This window comes from Montipora foliosa, chromosome 7, assembly GCF_036669935.1.
Source record: "Montipora foliosa isolate CH-2021 chromosome 7, ASM3666993v2, whole genome shotgun sequence".
Classification (NCBI taxonomy): Eukaryota; Metazoa; Cnidaria; class Anthozoa; order Scleractinia; family Acroporidae; genus Montipora; species Montipora foliosa.
The window spans coordinates 22,643,946-22,670,366 of record NC_090875.1 but is presented as its reverse complement, the minus strand read 5'-3'; the positions used below and the strand labels follow the sequence as shown (position 1 = coordinate 22,670,366).

At 39.0% G+C, this 26,421-nt stretch overlaps 3 protein-coding genes and 1 long non-coding RNA gene across 6 annotated transcripts in view; 2 read left to right on the top strand and 2 right to left on the bottom strand.

Moving 5' to 3' along the window:
• The first annotated feature begins 3 nt into the window (after positions 1-3).
• Positions 4-10,322, top strand: LOC138011378 (succinate-semialdehyde dehydrogenase, mitochondrial-like). Of its 2 annotated transcripts, none has more exons than XM_068858349.1 (9): positions 4-321; positions 908-1,162; positions 2,922-3,038; positions 3,385-3,528; positions 4,797-4,940; positions 5,231-5,389; positions 6,788-6,957; positions 7,957-8,015; positions 9,345-10,322. In XM_068858349.1, exons 1-9 carry the CDS (start codon positions 88-90, stop codon positions 9,557-9,559), a joined length of 1,497 nt encoding a protein of 498 aa, XP_068714450.1. In that variant the 5' UTR covers positions 4-87; the 3' UTR covers positions 9,560-10,322. The 2 variants fall into 2 exon arrangements, with proteins under 2 accessions (XP_068714450.1, XP_068714451.1); XM_068858350.1 differs by having other exon boundaries at positions 50-328; positions 9,345-9,691.
• A 464-nt stretch (positions 10,323-10,786) lies between these two features.
• Positions 10,787-15,135, bottom strand: LOC138011384 (uncharacterized). The gene is made up of 3 exons (XR_011124710.1): positions 15,018-15,135; positions 12,488-12,587; positions 10,787-11,575 (listed from the first exon to the last, which is right to left on the bottom strand). It is a non-coding gene; the product is annotated as an uncharacterized lncRNA (long non-coding RNA).
• A 23-nt stretch (positions 15,136-15,158) lies between these two features.
• LOC138011383 (ras-related protein Rab-7a) lies at positions 15,159-20,992 on the top strand. The gene is made up of 5 exons (XM_068858361.1): positions 15,159-15,261; positions 17,038-17,105; positions 18,914-19,040; positions 19,344-19,562; positions 20,137-20,992. Exons 2-5 carry the CDS (start codon positions 17,053-17,055, stop codon positions 20,353-20,355), a joined length of 618 nt encoding a protein of 205 aa, XP_068714462.1. The 5' UTR covers positions 15,159-15,261; positions 17,038-17,052; the 3' UTR covers positions 20,356-20,992.
• A 1,720-nt stretch (positions 20,993-22,712) lies between these two features.
• The window catches only part of LOC138011380 (splicing factor 45-like), a 9,509-nt gene continuing 5,800 nt past the window's right edge, over positions 22,713-26,421 (bottom strand). Inside the window, exons 9-13 of one of the 2 annotated variants that reach the window (XM_068858353.1) lie at positions 26,213-26,302; positions 25,138-25,217; positions 24,726-24,824; positions 24,317-24,395; positions 22,713-23,845 (exon numbers count right to left, since the gene is read on the bottom strand). In XM_068858353.1, the coding sequence (XP_068714454.1) occupies positions 23,739-23,845; positions 24,317-24,395; positions 24,726-24,824; positions 25,138-25,217; positions 26,213-26,302 (455 nt within the window). In that variant the 3' untranslated portion in view covers positions 22,713-23,738. Of the gene's footprint in view, positions 23,846-24,316; positions 24,396-24,725; positions 24,825-25,137; positions 25,221-26,212; positions 26,303-26,421 lie in introns of both variants that reach the window. The other variant, XM_068858352.1, reaches the window with a different exon arrangement.

The following is a 26,421-nucleotide window of genomic DNA, read 5'->3' as shown; positions in this document are numbered from 1 at the left end:
ACCGATAAGGTTAGTGGGACATTTTCAAAATGGCTGATTAAAACTCGATCATAATAATTTTAGATTTTACAACATTTTTTCTGCAAAATGAAGGCAGCAGCATCGTGCATGACACTGCGGTTGGTTCGAAGGATGTCTCTTTTTCAAAGTTGTGGTTTTATCGGTGGGAAATGGAAAGACTGCAATGCAAAATTTCCCGTTTACAATCCTGCCACCGGCGAAGAGATTGGCAAAGTATCTGACATGGGAACAAAAGAAGCTGATGAAGCCGTCACTGAAGCTTACAAAGCTTTCAAAGTGTGGAAGAATTCTACAGCAAATGTACGCGGTATGATCAGTTCTTGTTTATGTCATGAATTATTGTACAAGTTAATAGGCTTAATTAGCTTCAAACTTTAATAGGGAACTCTCATTCCTAAGATGGCGTTTGTCCCAACCGGACAATCTTCACATACATAGTGGGGGAGGGTGGTAGGGAAGACATAATTGAGAGATAAGGATTGGTACATGTAGATTTTTGGTGCTGCCCCTGACCCAGCCCTTTTTACAACCTCATTGGGAATGACAAACCCCCCCCCCCCCCCCTTCACCCCCTCCCCCCAAAATATTCAACAAATCCCCACCCCCATCTCCTTCACCTCAATGTATTGGTGGGTATATGCCAAGCTTCATATTCATGGCTATCGTTGCAATAGACTGGTATATTGTTCAGGTAAAAGACATGTAGCTTTGCCCTGCTGCTGGGTTGTTACATGCTGCTGAAACCAGAATAAGCTCTACCTGTATTTGTCTGTGTGAGCGCTCCTGGTGTGGAGGAGCTTTAGTTAAAAGTGCAGCTCATTAGGGTGGGGTGAACACAACATAACCTGCAGATCTGCCCCAGTCTGACTGCTGATTCTATTTTCAGGAGCGTAGCAAGAGGCTTCGAAATTGGTATGATCTCATTTTGAAACATGAAGATGAGCTGGCTAAGTTGATGACTACAGAACAAGGAAAGCCTTTGTTTGAAGCTAAAGGAGAAGTCAAGTATGGAGCTAGTTATGTTGAGTGGTTTGCAGAGGAAGCCAAAAGAGTGTGTGGTGATGTCATAAGTTCACCAAGTCCTTCTCGTCGACTGTTCATTCTCAAGCAACCTGTTGGTGTAGCAGCCCTGTGGACACCAGTATGTAAAATCCCCGGGGGGGGGGGGGTACTCCCATAAAGTCCGGATAGGTGTGTGCCGCGAAGAGTCTTAAACCCTGACCCTATTTAAGGAACAATCCAACGAAAATTGATACCCTATTTAAGGCCCAAATCCGAAAAATGACACCCTATGCAAGGGAAGAACAAAATCGCTTTGGCAACACTTTAACTTTGACAGATCATTTGTTTTCCGCTTAACTGGGTGTCTACACCCTGCTATTTTTGCTGATAGAAATTTAGGCACGCTATCTAAGGATCACACCGGGACACTATGCCAACATAGCCGAAAAGGATACCCTATTTACATGTAAGGTTCGAGAACCTCCAAAAACCATACCCTATTCCGCAGCACGTACCTATATAGCCCATATAGGGGAGTACTTAAAGAGAGGGGGAAGCATTTGGCTATGTTAATTGGCCAGATAGTAAACAAACCCTGACTTGCACTAAACCCTATACAAAATATTGCAAAATTTTGCTGTAAACAACTTACCCAGGATAAAAGATATTAGGCACAAAGTGAGCTGTTTAACCCATGGACTCCCAGGGGTTTCCCATTGACAAGTAAAATCATCTGGCGTTAGACAGAGAGTAAAACACTAAGTCTGGCTGGTTTGGGTGTGAAAGGGTTAATGTAACTGATATAATGTGAAATTCTTAACCTTGAAGTTTCTAGCATTTTGAAGTAATCTCTGTTATTTATATAAGCTCATAATATGCTGTATGGTCATGCCAAGTGTTGTCGTGCCAATTAAAACAAAAAATAATGTGGTGCAATTCCTTTCATGCTTGTTGGATACTTTATATTCATATTGAACATGTGTTTATGGCATAATGATATTGTTAAATAATGGAAATTATGAGTTAACCCATTGACTCCTGGGAGTGAGACTCGACAGATTTTACTCTGTCTAACGCCAGACCATTTTACTTGTCAAATGGGGGCATCCCGGGGTCCCTGTGGAGTGAATGGGTTAACCAGTCAAAAACTGTCTCCTCAATTAACCCATTGACTCCTGGGAGTGAGACTCAACAGATTTTACTCATCAACTGGGGGCATCCTGGGGTCCCTGAGGAGTGAATGGGTTAACCAGTCAAAAACTCTCTCCTCAATTAACCCATTGACTCCTGGGAGTGAGACTCAACAGATTTTACTCATCAACTGGGGCATCCTGGGGTACCTGTGGAGTGAATGGGTTAACCAGTCAAAAACTGTCTCCTCAATTAACCCATTGACTTCTGGGAGTGAGACTCAACAGATTTTACTCATCAACTGGGGCATCCTGGGGTCCCTGTGGAGTGAATGGGTTAACCAGTCAAAAACTGTCTCCTCAATTAACCCATTGACTCCTGGGAGTGACACTCAACAGATTTTACTTATCAACTGGGGGCATCATGGGGTCCCTGTGGAGTCAATGGGTTAACCAGTCAAAAACTGTCTCCTCAATTAATTAACCCATTGACTCCTGGGAGTGAGACTCAACAGATTTTACTCATCAACTGGGGGCATCCTGGGGTCCCTGTAGAGTCAATGGGTTAACCAGTCAAAAACTGTCTCCTCAATTAACCCATTGACTCCTGGGAGTGAGACTCAACAGATTTTACTCATCAACTGCGGGCATCCTGGGGTCCATGTGGAGTGAATGGGTTAAACTCAAAAGAATAATAAATTATTGCTAAAAAGATGTAGCTATTAGTTTTGGTTATTTTGCTAAGTGCCTTTTTCTCAATCTTCACAGTGGAATTTTCCCATTGCAATGATTACTCGCAAAGCTGCAGCAGCACTTGCCGCAGGCTGCACAGTGATCATCAAACCATCAGAAGAAACACCTTACTCTGCTTTGGCTTTGCAAAAGGTAAGCGACAAGTAACACTAATTTTGTAAATGAATGTATCACCCTGCATTTTCTGAAAATTTTTTTTACTTGGGTTGGCACAATGTTAAAAGCACTAATATTCTCACACAACTGACTGGCCTAAGCTATTAGGAGGTTTAAGAAACCACGACGGCCACAACAATGAAAACATCACTTCAAACTAGTAGTTTGAGCTATTCTAAGTGTTTCACGATGTTTTCATTTATGTTATACGAAGCCCAAATTCCCAATAATATTGTCTGGGATATTTCTGCCACGTGAAAACTAGGCCTAAGCCATCATTACTTCTATGCAAACTTTTTGCACAGTGTTGTTTTGTTGCCAGTTGGCAGAGGATGCAGGGTTCCCTCCTGGCGTTTTCAACACAATTCCTTGTTCTCGCGATAAAGTGAATGAAGTTGCAGATACCATCCTTGGAAATGACCTTGTTTCGAAATTGTCATTTACAGGATCTACAGCCACTGGAAAGGTATGCCAATTATAATGAACTTCTTTTAAAACCCTTTAACACCCAAACCAAACTTAGTATTTTACTCCATCTAACGCCAGACGATTTTACTCGTCAATGGGAAACCCCCGGGAGTCAGTGGGTAAATAAATTACTTAATTATGAAATAGGATTTGATTGATATATTTAAGGACAGTGCCTACTATTTTTATCGCACGTGTGTTCTGCACATCTCAAGATACTCGAGTTTCCTATCGGTGATGCTCACTAATACAGGGATATTTTTGTGCAGCTTAAAACTATCCGGATAAGGTATATCTTAGTAAGTAGTCTTGGTATCCAAAAAGAAAATTGGGGGTAACCCTGCATTTTTGAGAGATAATTAAGCTTCAATTTGAGAAAGAATGCCACACATTTCTTTGTATTTTAAAGCTTTTTACAATTATTATTCATGAATTATCTTGGAAAAATGCGTGGTTACCCCCAGTTTTCTTGTTGGATTTCAATGACACTTGTCAAGATCTACATTTCCTGCATAATCATAAACCGGGGAAAAAATACCTTTGAATTAGTAGGCACCGTCCTTAAGTTTCATTCACTTGGACTGGAGGTTATGTACATTGTTGTTTTAAGGATAAGATCCAGAAAATTGCATAATTTTGGATGGCCAGTGATGTACCCATGTTGCCCAACACAGACCCAACACGGGCCTGTAGTCAGCTAATGAAGTGAACTTGATGGGGCAGCATTGACATCTTGGCACTAACATTGCTGAATCATTCTTGAGGTCAGACTTACTGACTTGACTGACTGGTTAGCAGTACTCATGACTGTGAACATGTTGATCCTTCTCACTTTTCCTTTTTAAGCATAGATAACCAACACAATGAGGGAAGTATCTCTGAATTTCAGAACTCTGTAGAGATTTGGATTCTGAATTCTCAAATTGCAGTAATTTTGTTATATTTTACTCACTTTGTTTAGTGTCTGCAATTTGTGCTAGTAAATTGCACTACAACATTTTATGACTCCCAAATCAGGGTTTCAGGTAATAATTCATTTGCATGTGCACTATACTGGTTCTGACCTCTTGGGATGTATGTACAGGTTTTTGTGTTGTGTTTGGTTAATTGCCTACCCAGATATCCAAACCAATATAAAATTAATTGTATTGAGGCACAGGATTGCTCCCCTTTTGTGTTTGGTCTTGAAATAATTTGAGTATTATTTTCACAAGACCAAAATTAATATAAATAATAATAAATTATTATTTTTTTCATTGTCTGCAGCGGTTGATGTCCAAGTGTGTTGATCCAATTAAAAGAGTTTCCCTTGAGCTTGGTGGACATGCCCCTTTCATTGTGTTTGATTCTGCAAATATTGATGCTGCTGTCAGTGGGGCAATAACAGCCAAGTTTAGACACACTGCTCAGGTATATAAACCTATTATGAAGTTGGGTTATTAGGGAGAGCAAGGTAATGTTTGAATTAGTGAAGCAAGAAATTCTGTGCTTGCTAATATTTATTTCTTGCCTGAACTTATGGAACATCTACATGAGAATAATTTCATAAGGGGTGTTGGCTCATGTTGCACTCAGCTGAAATGGCTTTTCTTGAAACCTGTTGAATTGATACGTGTAAATTAAGAATGGCATAGAACCCTTTTATGCCCTCTGACTTCAAGAATTGATTTAGATGGTTTTTCTATTTTCGTCTTTGGTAGACCTGTATCTGTGCCAATAGAATTCTCGTCCAAGACAAAATTTATGATGAATTTGCATCCAAGTTTGCTGAAGCGGTGGACAACCAGTTGACAGTTGGTAATGGAATGGAAGCGACTTCCACGCAAGGACCACTTATAAATGAAAAATCTGTTGAAAAAGTGAGGAGTGCATTTTCAAATTATGATTTTATTTCAGGTTGAAGTCATTACCTCATGCGCCCTAGGATGGCCCCATGCAGTTGACGAGTAAAATTGTCTGGCATTAGACAGATTAAAATCTGTTAACTCTCACTCCTAGGGGTCAATGGCTTTGCAGATCACAATAAACTGTGAATTAATTTTGTGAAGGTCTACCCATTAGCTGCATGTGTAGGCATGAAATAATAAACACTATAATAACAATAATAATAATAATAATAATAATAATAATAATAATAATAATTCAATGTTGGATAATAATAATTCAATGTTCAATGTTGGAGTAATGCCTTGTTGGGAACTTGAAGGATATTGAGGAAAGTGTTGGAAATGTGAAGAAGAGATAATTCTGCTAGCCTTTGGTCATTTGTTATGACTAGCCTAACAGAAGAAAAGACGGCAATGACAACAGCCAGAACATGATGTTGAAACTCTATAATAATAATAATGATAATAATAATAATAATATTAAATTAATTAATAATAATAATAATAACAAGTGACAAGATATGATCCTGACTTTCCGTATACAATTGCTTACTATATCAGAATTCTTTTTTAGTTTATAGTTATGTAAATACTGAGTTGTTATAAAGTCTGTTCTTAAACAGGAAGGATTCTACGAAAAAGTGCTGGACACTTAATTTTATTAAGGACAGAACAGATGGAGTATCCTATTAGGCCACAAGCTGTGGCCAGATACTCAGTAACATTTCCTGCATTAAGTAGTGATAGGCCTATTATAATAATAGCAACTATTATTATTATTGATTTAATTATTATCACATGTGGTAATTAGATGGTGAGTGAATGGGGCTATTAATGGTGTACGGTTAAATGTGCCAGTGACAAAATATGATAAAGCAGTTGCTTGGCTAAACATGGAAAGTCAGAGTCCCAAACAGGATTGGAACTTACGACCAGTTCATAACACTGGTAAGATACATGCATGGTTCTGCAAGAGTTCATGTAGCTCAAGGGGTAGAGCATTCAGTTGCTCTTTCACTCACTTCCAAGCACCTAGATTATCAGAGATAATGAATGCTAAGAATCAAGTAATTTCTTTGTGGGGTGGGGCAGGGAGAAGGAAAAAAAGAACACCTGATACATCTATAGTTAAAAAGGGCTTCATCTGTTGGCAGTCAAGAATATGGAGATTCGATCATCTGCTTGACGTAACTTTAACTTAAAAGTTTTCGAGCCATAGCCTCAGTTGGTGACCTGATGTAATATTATCTGACTAATTCTATGGAATTCCAGACATTTTAGTTTTATTTGTGATAAAACAAAAATAACTGCTATTATCAGTACTTTTTGTCTTAATTAATGCACGAGGAACAACACTGATTTAATTGTTAGGTCGAAAGTCATGTTAAAGATGCTGTGTCAAAAGGTGCCATTTGTCTGCGAGGAGGTCAGCGGCATGAACTGGGAGGCAATTTCTATCAACCAACAATCCTAACAGAAGTCACCTGTGACATGATTATCTGCAAGCAAGAAACCTTTGGACCTGTTGCTCCTCTGATAAGGCAAGTTTTAACTGTCACAATTATATTTTGTGCCTTTTGTCATCTTGGTAAAATTAATGATGTCAAATGCCAAAACTATCTGGTCCACACCACACAGGTTAATTTTTTGTTTTAGTTTTTTACGATAAAAGTTAACGTTAAAAAACCACGACGTTTCGACCGTTCGATGGTCATTTTCCAGTTGAGAAGAAAAATGTTTGTATGTGCTTAAATATATACAATCGATTATAAAAATGCTAATGAGATACTGACTAAAACTCTAAATATATACATAGAAACAATACAACACAACCTACATCAACGTGTGGAGGAACATAAGCACTCAACAATTGGCTATCACGTAAAGGATGAGTACAGAAAGGATCTGGAGACCATCGGAAGCAATTTCGAGATTTTGAAGAAATGTCAGAGCAAACTCGACTGCTTGATTTTTGAAATGCTTTTTATTCGTAAACTTAAACCAAATCGATCCGCGCGAAGCTACTTACTTAATTATTTCGCTTTTTATATTATTTCTATCACCTTAGCGTTTTTTAAAATCATTCATGCTAAAATTTTCTTGTATTGTTTCTATGTACATATTTAGAGTTTTAGTCAGTATCTCATTAGCATTTTTATAATCGATTGTATATATTTTACTTTTCAACATGAAAATGGCCGTCGAACGGTCGAAACGTCGTTGTTTTTTAACGTTAACTTTTATTGTGAAATCTGTTTTGAAAGTTTGTTAATTCAAATTTTGTTTTTTAATAGAGGGAATTAAGGGGTGCAGTAATGCGAGTGACCTGCTGGGTGACACACTGGTCCTCTTGTACATGACAGAGATTCCGGTTTCTCTTTGCCATCTCCCTCCAGCCCTTGGAAAAGCAAAAAAATTGCATTAGTTGATTTGGTCTCTTTTAGACTCGTTCAGTCATCATCAATTTAATCCCTGGTGATTTGACCCAGGTTTACTGAAGGTGGAATGCTCAGTTAAACACATATTTGGTTGTTTTACAGATTTAAGACCGAAGATGAGGCAGTGACAGTAGCTAATGACACTTCTGCTGGATTGGCAGGTACTTTGTCTCTCTGCTTCATTACAGCAGGTATTTTTTACATGTCACAGGTCACGGGTCATTGTTTTACCAAATACAGAAAGTATCTTAAACATGCATAAAGGCTGACCATATATGCCTAATTTAGGCCTAAACAAAAGTTTTTAGGCCTAATAAAGGTTATCTTTTACGAATATAGCTTTATAACTTTTATGGATACTTTCTGCATTGGTAAAACTGACTTGTGACCTGTAAAAAATACTAGCCGGCTTCATTATGAGTCATCATCATTCTTGCATGTGACTAAGGAGCTTGATTCCTTATCTAGTTGCTGTTAGAATATTCTCCTCATCCTGCACTCTTAATCTGTTCACTCCTGAGGGTGAGGTTTACATCATTTTACTCTTTACAACACCAGATGATTTTACTCTTCAATTTGGGTTGCTTTAGGGGTGAATGGGTCAACCTTTAACAGCAGTAATATATTATTAATGAAAAACCAAACTGTCCTATATTCAGAAAGCAGTAGCCTGCTCACTGATATTATTGCTCTGGCACCAGTTGTTCAAACGCTGGATAACTTTATCCAGTGGATAAGTCACAAGTATACTTTGTGTGAAACATTGACAAGGTATTTGAACTCACCTTTAATTAGATGTGCTTAGACTAGAGTACGTATGAACATTCACAGTTACGAAGCAAAATACTTAAATCTTTGCAGCGATTGTAACTGTTGAATGGTGACTTATCCACCAGATAAAGTTATCTGGCCTTTGAACAAATGGGGCTTGGTGCTTAGACAAGAAAAACATTCCAAAACTCATTCAGGCACAGTATTGCCACAAATGTTCTTCATACGAGCGTTGCAACCTCCAAAATACAGGAACACAACATTCCACACACTTCATAAGACGCTGTAAGATCAGTTGTACTGCAGCAATATACAGAAGGTTATCAAGTGAAGCGATTATCCTTGCAGTTATGAACGCAATTTTAGCAATTGTGAAGAGAAGCCTGAAAAATTCAGGACTTCAACAGGGTTTGAACTTCAACAGAGTTTGAACCCATGAACTCAAGATGCCAGTGTGATGATGCTCTATCATCACAAGGTCACTGGTTCAAACCCTGTTGAAGTCCTGAATTTTTCAGGCTTCTCTACGCAACTGCTAAAATTTCATTCATGACTGCAAGGATCATAGCTTCACTTGATTTCATATCGGCAGTTCAATATAATTATGATTCATTTCGTTTATCACTACATTCACAGAAGGTAATGTCTACCAAACCATGATATGAAATTATCACAAAACAAGATAAAAATTACTACTGACGTAATTTTTTTGCTTGCAGGATACTTTTACTCAAAAGATATTGGCCAAATCTGGCGGGTAGCAGAAGCGATGGAAGTTGGTATGGTTGGTGTCAATGAAGGTGCCATTTCCTCAGAAATAGCACCTTTTGGTGGCTGGAAGCAATCAGGTTTAGGACGAGAGGGTTCTAAATATGGCATTGAGGATTACCTTGAACTTAAGTATATATGCTTAGGAGGAATCAACCAGGCATAACAAAACTGTGTCCCAAAAAATTATTTCTTACAAAGAAAGTTTACCTGCAAAGCAGGTCAATGAATTTTGGATACATTTGTGAGAAGAAATGGACATGTGAAAGCTGGGACAATGGCAAATGAGAAACTGTCAGAGGGGAGGGGCAAGGAGACAGGATCAGATGGCTCTCTCATTATCCCCTTGGCCCCTCTCCCTCTTGGTCCAGCTTTTGCGTGCCTGTTACTTTGAAAGAATCAACCACTGCCTTCTGTTAAGGTCAAAAGGAAGTATAGGAATGACAGACTGCAAGAAGACAGGATTCTCAAAACATTTTAAAATGAAACATAAATAAGAGAAGCTGATACTCTTAATGTAAGCAACATATTAAAGCATTTTTGGGGGTCTTAGAGCAAAATGTACTACCTCAGCAAGTTAATTTAGAATTCTAAGAAACTGAACTGTTTAAGCAGCCAGCTGACAACTGTTACTTATAATACAGAACAACGAAAAGGACCTATTTCCTGTTTCCTATTTTTGATCATGAAGTCATAGAAAAATTTTTTAAGTATAAAATCTGAAATTATAGATCTTAATTAAAAGAAAAAGAAACAAGGCTACATACATATTACATCACTGATTAAATAAATTTTCATATCAGAGCTTTTCATCACATATTAAATTGGAATCATTATATTTTTATAAATTTTATTTACAGTATTATAGAGTAGGTAGGAATCTGAAATGATATAGGTAGTTCTTGGGAATAAATTTGTCTTTTATAGTTTATCAGTTTATTGATTCCAAGTGAAAATATTTTGGGTTTAAATGAGACAAGACTAGAAGGTTTGCCCTTAGCTCAAATTGAGTGTGCAAACAGGTGCAAGTTAGTTTGAAGAGAAAAGTACATGTAAACAAAAATTTCCCTGAGAAGCCCACAGATTTGTGGACATGCTTGCTTCTCTCCCTGAACTGCGCATTCACAGCTTAGACGGAGCCATTTTGAACAAAAGAAAACAAAATGCATTTGAGTGAAGTGTGGTGACATGAGACCACAATAATATTGTAGTCTCTTGTCACCACACTTCACCAACCATGAAGCTGAGGCAAATGTTGAGGGAATAAAAAGGGAGATTTTTCTTCAAGACCCTGATTTTTTGTCCGGCCAAGGTTTTGAAACCACAACCTCACTGCACACTTGCCCCCTCCTTTATACACTCGGCAAGCTGGTACAGTTAAACTTACAAGCCATAGGTTTCAAAACCACTTCCACAACTTTATTTCATTCATTCATAACTACAATGACAAACTTATTGCTTTTTGCAAACACTACAACATTGTTAAGTTAATGCCGAGCAAGTATTGCTTTAAGCACTTGCTAAACAATAATATCCAACATCTTGTTTGCAAAACACATTGGTGGTGGCTAAAAGGGCATCATATTAAAGAAAAAAGATTAAGACAAAATCCGATAGAAAATGGAGCAATTTCAGTTTTTAGTGGATAAAAATCTGGTACCAGAATAATTTAAAGTATTTTACAGTCCTTTTTTACATTTTCTTTAAGCTAAAGATATAAATAATTACCTGAAATAACATTGAAAACAATTTCCCATGGGAAAGAGAAAACTTAAATTTCAAAGTTCAGAGAAATTGTGCAAACACAGGAAAAATTTCATTGTCAGTTTCATTTCACCAGGTTCTTACGAAGTTCAACAGTTGTTTTTGACGTTTGGTGTTGCTAGAAATGATTTTTTTTTTGAGAAGATATTTAATTTAAAACAGTCCTACAGAAGTTTGCAATACGATGTATATAATCTTGGTACTAGGTTTTTGTCCACTTGTTACTCGAACTTCTGGTGGATTCTCTCTTAGTTTCTTTGTTGGGGCTTTAATCTGTCATCAGAAATATGATCTTAGAATCCTCAAGAACATAAAGTTGTCTAACATTCAGCAGCTTGTCTTGGAGTGGTGAATTAACCTGGCACTCTTTTACCAGGATACTATTTGAACAAACAGAGCCACAGTTTAAACGGTCAACCTGAAAGGAAAGCAGAGAAGATATGCTAACATAAGTTGATCTACGAAAAAACTTAGGAAACAATAATTTTCCCTGACAAAACACAAAATGAACTTTGGCCCCTTCAAAGACTGACATCACAAGCCCTAATTTACATAATTTATTACACAAACTATTTGATAACAACGAATCTTTCAAATAATATGTCTATGTGTCTGTATCAGAAGCTTACGTGCTCTTAAACTGATACACACTGCTTGCCTGTTGAATTGTGTTGTATGGACTGCTAGCAATCCCTTCTATGTTAGTCAAGCTGCATGCTTTTTGAGTCAATCATGTTTTGTTACCTAAATGAGAGAAACAGCCAAGGGAGACCGGGACCCCTAAGAGTCTATTGACCACTCCACGTAGGGGCTTTTCAGACTTTGGATTTTTTGGACAAATTTAGTCTCTGTCTGGGGTATGAACCCACTACCTCCCCCACAGTAGTCTGGTGCTTTGCTAACCAAACAAACTGGACCACAGTCAACATTGAGCAAAATATTGAGTAACAAATACAGTACTGATTTAGCAGTTGGTACATGTGGGTGGGAGGCGCGGTGGCCTCATGGTCAGTGTGCTCGACTCCGGATCGAGTAGTCCGGGTTCGGGTCCTGGCCGGGGACATTGTGTTGTGTTCTTGGGCAAGACACTTTACTCTCACGGTGCCTCTCACCACCCAGGTGTATAAATGGGTACTGGCGAAAATGCTGGGGTTAACCCTGCGATGGACTAGCATTCCATCCAGGGGGGAGTAGAAATACTCCTAGTCGCTTCATGCTACAGAAACCGCAGATAAGTGCCAGCCTGGTGGGCCTTCTAGGCTCATAGTGGACTTTACCTTTACCTTACATGTGTAAAACAATATTTTAATATAACAGTAACACAATTTACCATTCAAGGAGCAGGAGGAGGAGCCATGAGATCAATGTCTGAGTATTCACGTGCGGCAAAGACAGCAAGAATAAATATTGTGGTGTGTTTCACAAATTGCCTGTGCAAATGAAATAAATACTTTTTATTAACCCAATGACCCTTTGAGTGAGACTTGACAGATTTTACTCTGCCTAATGACCAGACACTCTTACTTGTCAACTGGGGGCATCCTAGGGTGTTTGAGGAGTCAACAAGTTGAGCAGTCAAAAAAATGTCCCCTCCATTCATATCATCATATCATATATCTTCATTTACCCTCCAAACCATGATACACCATAGAAGACAGACCACAACACCGGGAACTACATGCCCTACTCTTTGTGACAAGTGTGCGGGTTCTTTTACGTCCAACAGGATTATGAACATTAAAGGGCTGCGAGACGGGACCTCCGGCTTATCGTCCTTATCCGAGAAGACTAGAGAGTCTAACCATTTGCAGATGTAATTACAAAGGCAGCACTTTCTCCTCAGTTATTTAAAGACCCTGAGTGTTGGTCCGGCGGGAGTTGAACTCACGACCTCCCGCGTGACAGCCCGGTGCTCAACCAACTTAGCCACCAGTGCGTGGTTAACCCCTCAGGTGCCCTAGAATTCCCCCAGCTGACGAGTAAAATCATCTGGCATTACACAGAGTAAAATCTGTTCAAGTCTCACTTCCAGGAGTCAATGGGTTAACCTTTGTTAGAAAATTGACCAAGGGTCATTTACAGCATACCACTCATTACCAAGACATGGCTAGAAAAATAATTCAGACAGTTGGCCAATTTGGAAAGAAAACGATTAATGTCCAGAGCTCTTAAACCATCTCATGTAGCCTTCATTCCCAGGTACAGAAAAGAAAAGGACGGGAATAATGTCCGCATTTGCACAACACATTTTATGGCGATGTACCTGGCATTTACACATGACGGGTGCAACTCCTATTCATTGTTTGATGTGGATGAGAGAATGGTGTATTACTTGACTTCTAATTCTTTTTCACACTGGTTCTAAATGAATCACACTATTATTTTAAAAGTTCTCCTGCAGTTTTATTTGCAACTGAATAGAGTGAGGCTTGCTTTCTGAAACTTGCAAATAAACACATCAGTCGCATCGCCTTTTCAGCCTTTTTCTACTTTGTTTTATTTTATACATCCCGCAAGCCCTGTCACCCTCCTGAACTTGTGACCTTTCAAAAAATCTGGACTATATGGAACAGAGTTCTCAAGTCTTAAAGTTTCCAAAGAGTGAGATGCTTGCTGGGGATTGAACCAAAGGCTCAAGTGTCCTGTGCTTGTTGTGCCAGAGACACCAAAAATTCTATGGGGGTCTGGTTGCATGCTTCCCTGGAAATTTTTGAAATTTGCACTTCTCAAATCCCTGGAAATGCATCGTTGAGTCTGCCATTTGATTTTTGCATGCTGCTTGCTAAGAGAGCCCATGCTATTATGGTCAGCCTGAGCTAACATATCGGCCCATAATTCATTTATTAACGGGTGACAGTCCTGAAGAAACGAGACAATTGGTCGCACATAAACAGACTGAACATTGGCTAAAGTTCAGTGCCAGTAAAGGAACGAACTCTGAATTCATGGTCACTTCTGACAGGTTAAAACCGACCAGAAGAGTGCCAATGCGTGAGACATGCTTGTGTCAGAGTGAGAGTGTGAGATTGCATCAAAATGTGTGAGACTCACACTCAATGCGTGAGACTTGAGAGCTCTGATGGAGTAAGACGTGTAATTACTCAGGCATATACATTTGCAAAGTGAATAGTATATATGGTTAGCATATGCCTTGTTCCAAGCGATTCTACAATACATTCTCACTGGATTATGTTTTTGTGGCAGCATCCTTTGAAGAAAGTGGCATGCAACTACAAACGCTATAGATGGTTTTCACTCACGTGACTTGATGGCCATTTTGGTGTACAAAACAATAGAAAATATATATTTTTTTTAATTCAGTCCCCAAGGGAGAGGATGTCTATTGTTCTAGTACACCCAAATGGCTGCTGTGACGTCATGTGAAAACCATCTATAGATGGTTTGCAACCAGTCTCTAGAGACACATAACAATGATGTAATGTACATTTGCTGGTGGACGAACAAAAGGAGCGAGTGAGAGATCTTTTCTTTTCATCCACCAACATAGTGGCGGTGACGTAATGTGAAGTGGCGGCATCCTCTGAAGAACGATGCATAAGGCAATGTAAGTTAAGCTTATATATATGCAAATTAAGTGCCGGGTATCGAGAGCAATTTCCAGAAAAGGCGCGACAGCTTTAAGGTCCATGGACAAGAAGTGTCCGGTTTACGCAATAAGTAAGGAATGAATAATTACATAATTGCGGCATGCATGCCAGCGCGAGAAAGAGCTTGTCTCATGCAGATCACGCCATAACGTTCTCTACCGGCAGAAACACATTCAGCAAGTGTTGCATCAAATCGGTATCTTTACGGTTCCACTGCAAAATATTGAACCTCTGACATAAAAATATGCTCACCATTTTTCAGGATTTCTGTAAAAGTCCATGAAAAACGCGCTAAGAACACCAAATTTGCTCTTCGATGGACTTGACTTTCTTATCGCCTTGGGCGCCATATTGAAAACCTCGTTTTGAGAATGGATGACGTAGAATGAAATATAACCTGGTGAAATCACGAGACCTCGGCGAATTTGGGTTCCTCCATATTATTACGTGAAGTTTGTGTCGCAACAACTTGCAGTTTATTTTTTGGCTGAAATCGGTAAGTACAGGGGCTTGTGTCTCGCATTTGGCTAAAGCAGTTATTCTATTTTGGGTTTACTATATTAGATGCGATGCAGAACTCCCTGCTCTTGTCAAAGATCCCGTTAAAAATCTCAGGTTTCGGGTACTTGATCAAGTTAAAGCATCGTTGCCTAAATTTAAGCGGTTTGGTGTACTTTCCTTAACTCACAGCTCGGTCTATTTGCTGATTTAAAGGAGAACGACTCGTTAAGCGCTCCTTATGGCTTATGAAGTTAGCTGATGTCGTTTATTTCATTTAAGTAAGAGGCCAAAATCACCGAAATTTCATCAGTGAATTGAAACGATATAATGAACTAGCTTTCCGTTTTCAAATGTCAGTCAGGTCGTGTGATCATTCCATTTAGCAATTTTAAACACTAGATTCTCGTCAGTATTTGGCGAGTCCAAGGGACGACCAAGCTGTAATTCGGTATTAATTATAAGTTATTTTTGGATTCAATGTGGTAGCTTAATTAGTTGTTCAAGTCTTAACTCAGAATTGATGTGTAAGTATGGTAAAGTACACGAATGTCATAATTTGACCTGTCTTTTAAAAATTAAAATTGCTTAAACAGCCGGCTTTTGAATGCAAACTGAAAACCAACAAACAATCTTTATTTGATTAACATCCCCAAGACTTTGAGGTCAATGAAGCGTATTTACTGCAACATTGAATGATTATTGCTTTAGGGGCTGCTGAACATTGTGATTCGTAGTAACACTAGCAGCTGTGTAAAAACGTTTTAGGGCAGTAGCTATCCACATATTAAAAAAATTCATCAAGGGATATAAAGGAGCCTAATTTCTTTTCAGTGTCATTTTACTGTCATAAAATTTTGCTGGAATAACCTGCCTGTCATGTACGAACCAATGTAAAACCATGCTGCCCTTTTATAGACATATCAGATTGTCACTTGGACTGTGAAAAGCTTCCTCTATCTCATTCTTGAAGGTGCGGTGACGTTGTCGTCAGCATGCCCAATATTGAATCCCAGGGTTGCTTCTTCGAGACCTACAATGCTCTGACAACTTGTTGTTCCTTTAGGCAAGAAGCTTTTCCCCATACTGTCTCTCTCCACCCTGCTGTATAAATGGCTACCAGTGTCATGCTAGCAGAGTCACAATTTTGATTACCCCTTCCCCACCTGAGAGTAAGATTTATGGATTTTACTCTGGCTAATGCCAGACGATTTTACTTGCTGATTGGGGGATGTGTGAATGTGTTAAACCATGGACAAATTTAGGGTAGATACGATGTTGCATCTCATTTAGCTTTTGTCCAAAATTTGAAGGAAAAGGTCAGTCTTCCGTGTACATGTTTTAAAATGAGCCTGCAAAATGCCAAAGGGCAAGTTTAGGATAGGCTAAACTTAAGATAGGCTTGACTTGACTAGACTTGGGGTGCAGGGGTGGAGCAGTGGTGAGAGCAGTCGCCTCCCACCAATGTGGCCCAGGTTTGATTCCCGGTCCCGGCGTCATGTGTGGGTTGAGTTTGTTGTTGGTTCTCTCCTTGCTCTTAGACGTTTTTTTCGGGGTACTCCGGTTTTCCTCTCTCCTCTAAGACCAACACTGCCAAATTCCAATTAAATCCGGAATGCACAGACACATATCCACATGTTGAACAAGGTCCTAAGCGCTCTTATGATGTTCCATGAGTAAATAAATTCCTTTTTTTTTTAAAGAATGCTGTGTTGTAAAAGCAGCATGTGAATAAGTGATTAATAGCAGTGTTCTTTTTGCTGTTGTTATGTAGGTGTTGCTAATAAGTATGGCCTCAAGAAAGAAGGTTCTTCTAAAAGTGATTATCTTGGGTGACAGTGGGTAAGTTGAACATACAATCTTGTCAAAATGGGCTCTGAAAATTCATACTATTTGGTTTATATGAATGTAATAGAATCTTAAATAACGTCAAAAGGAGTGAATTATTGTTTGGAAGAAGAAAAGAAGGGGCTCCCTTGATAACAAAAACACTAGCCTCTTTTGCAAATAGTTAGTTCTTAGAGATTCCTGGGAAATTAAAGTACTTTGCAAACAGACAATATTGCAACTAAAAAAGAGCTGCCAAAATAATGGCAGTTAGTACACACAAAGGTCTGGAACTACCCAGGATTGACTAGGAATTAACCACTAGCCAAATAGGCTACTGCAGGCTGCATTTGAATGCTTCAACTGCCTTTAAAATCATCTTCCACCCACTTTAACTTGATGAGAAAATTGCATCAGTTCACTACTAAGTTTTGGTGACAGTCATGATCTATGGTTTGAAGTACATGTATGAGTACAGCCTAAGTACATGGACAAGAACAGACTACTGGGAAAGCACTACGGTCAACTCCCCTTAACTTGAACCTTCAAGGGAAATTGAAGTGGGTTATCGGGAGTAAGGAGTTAAGCAGGAACCGCATTTGAAGATACAGGCACTGAAGTTAAATGTACCCTAAACCCCTGAAACCGGAACTTGACACTGCGTAATGCCAAGATCTTTCTATATAGGCATGTCAAAAGAAAATCAGTATATGTAGTAACCAAACAACTTTGCAAACTAAGCTGAGGGCAAACATACTTCTTGGAAAAAAATGTTTATTGTAGCTGTGCATGAATACCATAAAATTATGTATAAAGATAATTGAGGAAACTATAATTGATCAGTGAGAAACAAGGATTTGAAAATATCCTCGTTGGCATGGTTTTTTCTTGCATGTGGAGGAAACATCCTTGTTGGAGTTACACTGGCTGCAGTTGAGAAGTGAAGATCCTGTTGCAGTTGCAATAAACCAGTTGTAGCTAAGTTACCTGGCCTAAGAATGAAAGCGACGCTGCCCGTGACCCAGTTTTGATACAAAACCTCTGCACTTTTCTAATGTTAATGTAGACTAATTAGAATTACAACAATACAATTTACATGATAAAAGCAGGAGGTCTGTGTCAATACAATGTCACTGACAGCATCTCATAGGCTAGGTCATAGAGCATTCAACTGTAAAATGACCTATTGAGTAGTTCCAAAAAAGCAAAATTCTATCACTTAAAAGATTTTCTTAAGGACAAGAATCAGGATTAAATGTGGACAATAATGATGACTCCTTTGGGAGCCACCACTTTTCATAAAAGAAATGATCCACTACAATGTGAATTAATCTTGAAAATCAATGCAGCTTCATGTTCTTTTCACCCAATACCATGCAGTTTATACTTAGGGCATACTGTAGCTGCACCCTCAATCAGATTAATAAAAGTATGGTGCTTAGTGTTTCGATACATGTACAGATTTGCTGTCCTGGGTATGTACATTTGAAAAATCTTGCTTCCAAACCTATTGGACATGCTGAGGACAGAAATTATCCTCCAATCTAAGTCCCCCCATTGACCTGATAAGAACTCACCAACACCCAACTTTGACAAAAACTGGCTTTTAAAATGTGGAGAAGCATTACTTTTTAACACATGGGATTGTTAGATAAAGGTTATTCATACTGTTGTATTTATGATTTATCATGATCACTGCAAAGCAATTAACACCCACCCTCCACTGCCCCAGTTTTAAGGAGCCCAAGATCTCGGTAGTGGGGCTAGGGTGCAGTCATATGTCTCGGTTGTAAACTAATCAACTACTTGTTCTTCTATTTCAGGGTTGGGAAAACATCACTCATGAACCAATATGTGAACAAAAAATTTAGTAACCAATACAAAGCGACAATTGGAGCAGATTTTTTGACAAAAGAAGTGATGGTCGATGACAGGCTTGTAACTATGCAGGTAAAATAATTATGAATGCCTTGTCTAGTTGGTTTTTTGGATCAATTCTCATTAATTAACAACAGCTAGGTTCACTCAAGTCTCCATTAATTAACCCTTTTTACTCCCAGTGGCGACTTATAGATGTTACTTTAGTCAGTAAAGCAATTGAGAATGGAATTGTGCTGCAAATTTAAGGTGTCTAGAGTTTACTTCTGCATATAAGTTTAACCACAAAAGATTTTAATTAAATTTTGTTGCTAATTTTGGCATCATGAATAATTTAGCACCACCCTGTACAAACAATTTTCCTTCTTTTGCCAGATATGGGACACAGCAGGACAAGAGAGATTTCAAAGTTTGGGTGTAGCATTTTATCGGGGAGCTGACTGCTGTGTGTTGGTATTTGATGTAACACAGCCCAGTACATTCAAGACATTAGACAGCTGGAGAGATGAGTTCCTTATCCAAGCAAGTCCACGAGACCCAGAGAATTTCCCTTTTGTTGTTTTAGGAAATAAGATTGATTTGGAAAACAGAGCGGTGAGCTTCTTTTACGTGATAGTTAATTCATCAGATAAAGTAACACAAAAAAGCTGAGGAGGTTGGTTACATTGTCTCTCTTGTTTGATTCAGAGCCTGACTTGGACTTCTGTTCATAGCCTCTGAAGCTGTCTTGTCAGTTTTGAAGGGTTCCAGTTAGTATTGACGCCACCGATAAAGCCCCAAAGCCACAAAAGAAATGCAACAGGGGAAACAGTTCCCCTTTCTTAGACCATGTGCGAGTCAGAAATTTTGTAGTTCCTGAGGTTGTAACTGTGCCTTGCCTTTTCTTTAAATAGTAGTTGTGTTCTATCTCTGTTGGAAATAAGCATATATATAGTTGCCCCTTGATCTTTCAAGTTCTTTCTTAGCTTTGGTATCTCTTCTTTGTCTCCCTTTGGAGACCTTGGAACTCTAGGAGACTCAGTTTTGGTCAATTCTGATCTTGGTGGCTATTTTAGCTTTTTCCTGGTAATAATTATTGCCATTCTATTTCACTTTGATTGTTCATGTTAGTGGAGTCGGAATCAACCATTTGAACTGGTTCAAGTATTATCTGATTTTCTGTTTGTAGGTCTCTGCCAAACGAGCGCAAGCATGGTGTCACTCAAAGAATGACATTCCATACTTTGAGACAAGTGCCAAGGAAGCGATTAATGTGGAACAGGCTTTCCAGACCATTGCTAAAAACGCCCTGGCCCAGGAGACAGAGGTTGAGTTATACAATGATTTCCCGGACCAAATAAAACTCTCAGCAGACAGCAAACAGAAACAGAACGATTGTTCTTGCTAGATAGACTCCACCTATTAGCGTTGCTGTTAAATATCTTGCACTAAGTCAAAAATGAATCAACTGCCTTATGTGAGAGGTGCATCAACTTTTAGTATCAAATGGCATTTTCATTGGTCAGAGAGATATTAAAGATGATCAGAGCCCTTGGCAGTGGCATAATGTAGCCTGTTGTATGTCTTCGGAGCATGGATCTCCTTAAAACCTTTCATTCCCAAATGAACAGCATTAAGAATGTCTTCAAGTTCTTTTGCTAAAATATCATTATAATCTTTGCGAAAGTGACATTCAGAATTTTTAAAGTTAAAAATTATGGTAGGTTGGCTGATCTAGTTTGTGTTTAGGAATGAAAGGGATTTAAGGAATTTATTTTTACTGTGGTTTGTAACAAAAAATTTCTAAGTTTTCAAATTTGGAAATTGTTTTTTTTTTTTTGTCCTTTATCTGCTGTGAGAGAGTAAGCACTGTATTCTGGGGACACTTTCACATGGAAATCATCCGATTTCCCGTACTTGACTTACTATTATAGATGTGTTAGGACTTGATTAGAAACAGGAGGAAAAAAAAAACTGATTGCATTGTTATAGTATAGAAATGGAACATACCATGTAATTAAAAAATAAAATACAAATTTGGTAGATGTACTGTACCAGAGGAAATCCTTTATCCCTGTAGTAGTTACTAGTATTTATGTCCCCAAGTGCATGTGATTCAGTGGTACTGATGACATTTGAAACAACTCAATTTTGCTCATTAATCGTAATAATGTGAACCGTCTTATCCTCAAATCATCTTGCCAGATTGTCTTCTACTTTGCGTTGAGTTTCTAGCTAAATGATAGATTACCTGGCCACTTTCCACTTTCTTGCTTATGATAAGTGCAGTGGTGGATCTAGGAATATTTTAAGGGGGCTGGGGGAGGTGAATTGAAAGAATCGAATTATATACTCTGACAAAAGTCCAGGCCTTGGTTGTTCAAAAGGCGGATAACACTATCCACCGGATAAATTATTACTATCCAGCGAACAAACACTGGCAAAGTCAATTGAGTTATCCTGTGGAGAGTGATTTATTCAGCGGATAGCACTATCCACCCTTAAAGCAACAGGGGCCAGATAGTTAAGGCTGCCATTTTGACTTTGTTTATGTTGTGTATATGTAATTGCATGGGCCTGAGGGCAATAGTTCTTTTGCAACAAACGATCATGTGGTACAAAATCCGCCATGCTGGAGGGCAAGCTCATTATTATTCCCCCACTGGGGCATTAAAACAAAGAGACCTGAACCAGTCAAGCTTCAATGACTTGCCTTTGTTTTAATGTCCCAGTGGGGGAATAATAATGAGCTTGCCCTTCAGCATGGCGGATTTTGTACCATGTGATCGAACAAGGATTTGTGACTTCCGTCATGTGGTATCGGCATGATCATGTGGTACAAAACCCGCCATGCTGGAGGGCAAGCTCATTATTATTCCCCCACTGGGACATTAAAACAAAGAGACCTGAACCAGTCAAGCTTCAATGACTTGCCTTTGTTTTAATGTCCCAGTGGGGGAATAATAATGAGCTTGCCCTTCAGCATGGCGGATTTTGTACCATGTGATCGTTTGTTGCAAAAGGCCTATTAAGGCTATTTTCAAAACATTGAAAATACAAGTGAAATTAACCCTTAATTGCACAAGGGCACATTGCAATTACATGGTTATTACAGAAAGGGCAAAATTATCTAGGAAAGCCTGTTCAATGCCACGATAAATGGCGATCAACTTGTTTTCATTCGGTTAAAGTTCAATTCAATAAATAGATGGTGTCAACAGAAATATACCTTAATTTAATTAATATTTTCATGTGGAAAAAAACAGTTTAATCAGAGTCAGAAACTGGAAGAAGATTCCGCTTGTAAGCTCGCTTGCCCTGGATAAGCAACTGTTAACCAATCAGGATCAAGTTATCATGCCCTCTTGATTACCAAAAGTGCCCATGTGATTAAGAAAATATGTCCTCCGTCTCAGCCAATCAGAATTCAGTAATTTTGCCCTGTATGTGATAAGCATTAACTAAAATGATCACATCATGTAAACAGTATCTGTTCCAGCAAAAATAAAAATACAATAAAAAGCAGGTAAATAGAAAAAAAAAGGAGGCGGGGGGGGGGGGGGGGGGGGCCCTAGCCACCCTATTAACCATGAGGAATGCTGGCGGATGAATATTTAAAAACTATTCACGAAAGTGGAGGTGGCTAGTGGTGGATATTTACTGAGTCGCCAAGCAACAAGGTACTTATCCACCACTAGCCACCGACCCTGAGGTGAATAGTTGTCTTGGTATATACTAAACAATGAGATAATACAGCACAAAAAGTTGATTTTAACTCATTTATTCCTGCAAAGATTACGACCTTTTCGGGCGCAAATTGCTCATTGGTGAATAGCAAAGGGGATATCCGGAATTTGAGTAGCTAATCATCACGCGCGTTCAACGCTATCCACTGTTTTAGAATATACTAACAAAGGATATTCGGAATTTGAGTACCCAGTCAGAGTGCGCCTCCAACGATATCCACTGTTTTAGTATATGCTAAAGAGAGCTAATGCGAGATCCACCGGGCAGTGATAACGTAACATGAAAACCACTACACCTCACACACCCTGCCTTCCTGAATCAACCTTTGTCGGATACGCCCCAATGTGTTCCTTTTGTCTTTCAAATTTTTTACTAGAATTGCTGCCAACGTAAAAGAACGCACAAAAAAAAAGGTTCACCCCGCTCTCTTCACCATTCTTATAACATTGCGAGTGATAAGATTATTAAATAAAGCCCACGAGCGGACGAGACACCAAGAAAAAAAAAAGAGGTACATAGGGACAGAGACCGGCAACACAAATTGCAATAAAACAAGGATTCGTGACTTCCTTCATTACAAAGTTAAACGATCATAGCTTGTAACAAGTTAGCAAATTTAGGTTCCACTACAGTTACTTCTAATTACTCTTCCTGGAAGGTTTGTAGTCACGCTACAGTTTTCGTTGCTGAACCACATTTGACAGAAGTCACACAATTATTCTGACGGAATAGCGCGAGGAACCAACAGATGTGAGTTGGCTGAGCTTGTTGTTAGGCTGCACTTTGATCTCCTTATAATTATGACTTGTGACAATGTACCAGCATGAAAAAATGTTCATCACGTCCAACAAGCCAAAGCTCCATATCACACAACTCAAAACAACACGAAAAAGGCCTTGTCAAATAATGATTTAGATTTTTGACAAAAAAGGGAAATGCAAAGTAGAATTCCATACACCCAAATGCCGTCAAGTGTAAACGAGTCTCTTCTGCATGTTCTTTCTTTCTTTCTTTCTTAGTCAGCAAATAATGGTAACCGCACATTTAAGTGAGATCAGACATGAGATCGAGTCTCCTGAATTTATCCAAGTTGTAAAATGCACCTCTGACTGTCCGGCCACCAAAAAATCTGCCATTAAGATCAACGAGAGCTGCAAATAAAACAGAAGCGTTTAAATTACTCATGTTGCAAGTTGGTGACATTATCAACGTTGATTGCATTTTGAACATCCTTAGCGTCTACCTTCTTGGAAGCTTTTAATTGAACGTAATACATGTATCCCAAACCCTGACCAACTAAGCCTTGCCCGCTCGCACTTTGCAGCACTTTGCGCGGTTTGAAAGCATTTGCACTGCATTATGATTGGCTCATTTGATTGTCAGCATCAGTTGTGATTGGCCAACGTAAAAAGTTCGTATTTGCAGCAGCGGCTCAGCAGCGGTTCTTGTAGCAAACCGCGATAATGACGTCAAAGCCAAATTTCTCAAAGATGAAGCAGTTGCAATGATTTCGGTTTTGATTAATTTTCTTTGCAGGTTTAAAGTGTAATAGCCATGCTTTGTAACTTTCATTAATTCTGTTTGCAGTTTGAAAGTGTTGATTTTAGAGAAACGTCATCAACCTTTAATCGCGGACTCCACTCGCTGAAATTCCACAAAAATCCTGACCATCTCCTCTTCTTCAACGATTCCCTGCGGAAACTAAACACAAACATAAAAAATGAACGAGTGCCGTCCACTTGAGTTACTGATCTCAGAGAACATGCCGAATATTCCTTGCAGTAAAGGATCCTGATTAACGCGGAGCAAATCTTGCCGAGATCTGGAAGAAAGAATAAGCTAGGCGCTTCTTGCTGCCGCCCGATACAAGAAGGTACATGTACCTGCGTGATCTTACGAAAGATTGTAATTAACTATTGCAGTCTTGCTCCTGGAGCCTATGAATATTTTGGTCAGTGGAAACAGATTTTAAAGCGCGGAGGTTTGGAGAAAAGAAAGGATGGGTCTCCAGAAGGAGCAGTTCTTGAGTACCTCATAAATAATAACTTTTACGACATCTCCATATTTATTGCATTCCTCTACAACCTCGGGCTGCAAGTCATCATCTACCTCCCCAGGACCAACCATGTTCTAGAAAAACAAGATGAAAGAATTGCATTAGTGATCAAAGGCTGCCAAACAGTTTGTCTCCTACGCAGCCGTTTTTGCAAAATTGCTTTGATTTGAGAATTCTTGTGATGGAAGACGGTTTTACGTCCCATACGAATGAAGTGCAATTTTATTGGAGGCATTACGCTTTGGACTTGAAATGGCTTAGATTAGTCCAAGTATAGTTGGCAGTCGGCTTTTCCAAATGTCACACAACGCTGCCCCCCCCCCCCCCCACCCGAAAAAGGGGCTTCGAAAAAAAAAGATTTCACTATACACTTTCAGCATTACTTACTCGAAGAACGACAACTTTACTGGGATTCTTCATGACATTTGTCACTGGTTCCATTTCCTTAAGGGCGGCAGCCTTTGATTCTGCTGGTAGAAAGAGATGCCGTTAAAATTGGAAAATCACGGGTTTTTTTAATGTTTGGAAATACCGTACACTATAACAGGGGATACATGAAGTACCTATGGTTTGGATGCCGCTACCGCTGAACTAAGGGAGAATCGCGGCAGCTATGAATTTGGTTCACTGTGACATCGAAGCTTTGTGCCCCATCAACACGAATGCGTTTTAAAAATGTTCGTTTTTATCTTGCCAAAAATGAAGTAACATATCTTTAGACGCCAGAACACAATTGGCAGTTTTCATGTTACATCATCAACGCCATGATAAATCCATTGGCTTCTTTCATTTGTACATTACATCATCGTTTTTCTTTTGTCTGTAGTGATAGATTGTAACCCATCCACTGGTATGAGGAAAAACAATGTGACGTACTCACCCAAGCACATTTCTCTACCGTCTTCTGCAGAACAACAGGGAGTTTAAGAAACCATGACGGCTACGGCGACGAAAACGTCACTTCAAAATATAAGTTTGAGCTATGTTACATGTTTCATGATTATTCCATCTTTGTTTATATTGTTCAATATGGGTGAAGTGTCCTAAAACTGGATTGGTTCGGACGGATTTGAAGGAAAGAGTGAGACCGAAAGATTCACTGTAGTTTGTCCATGTTGGCGTCAAAACCTTAATTTTGGTCACTTCACTTAGTAGTTTTGATGAGTATGGAAGATAAATGTTCAAAAATGCGTGCCGCACGTGCAGCACGATCATTTTGGTTCTTTTAACCAATAATATTACTGCGTTTTGGCGTTGTCGTTGCCGTAGCCGTCATCGTTTCTTAAACTCCCTATCGTTGCATTGATTCAATGATAGGACGCCACGCCAACGTAAGCGCGATGGCAAAATCGCAAAGCACTACTGGTACAGAGTGCAACTTGAAGTGATTTTTCGCTTGGCTTTTTAAAAGTAAATGTATGTTGGATGGGGCACAAGTTACGATCTTACTATGTCTACCGACCTTTGTCTTGATTGATAATTTTCCCTCCTCTCTTGCTGGTTTTTTCTACTTGTAAACAAGTGTTTATTCCTTGTTCCTGTTTTCCCAGGCCTACAGTAAAAAATGATAAAATGATAAAAAAAAAAAAACCTGTTAAACAAACAAAACAAAACAAAAACTACCCAAACATTCCCTGAATACCTATTCCTTGAAGGCTGTGTCTACTTGAC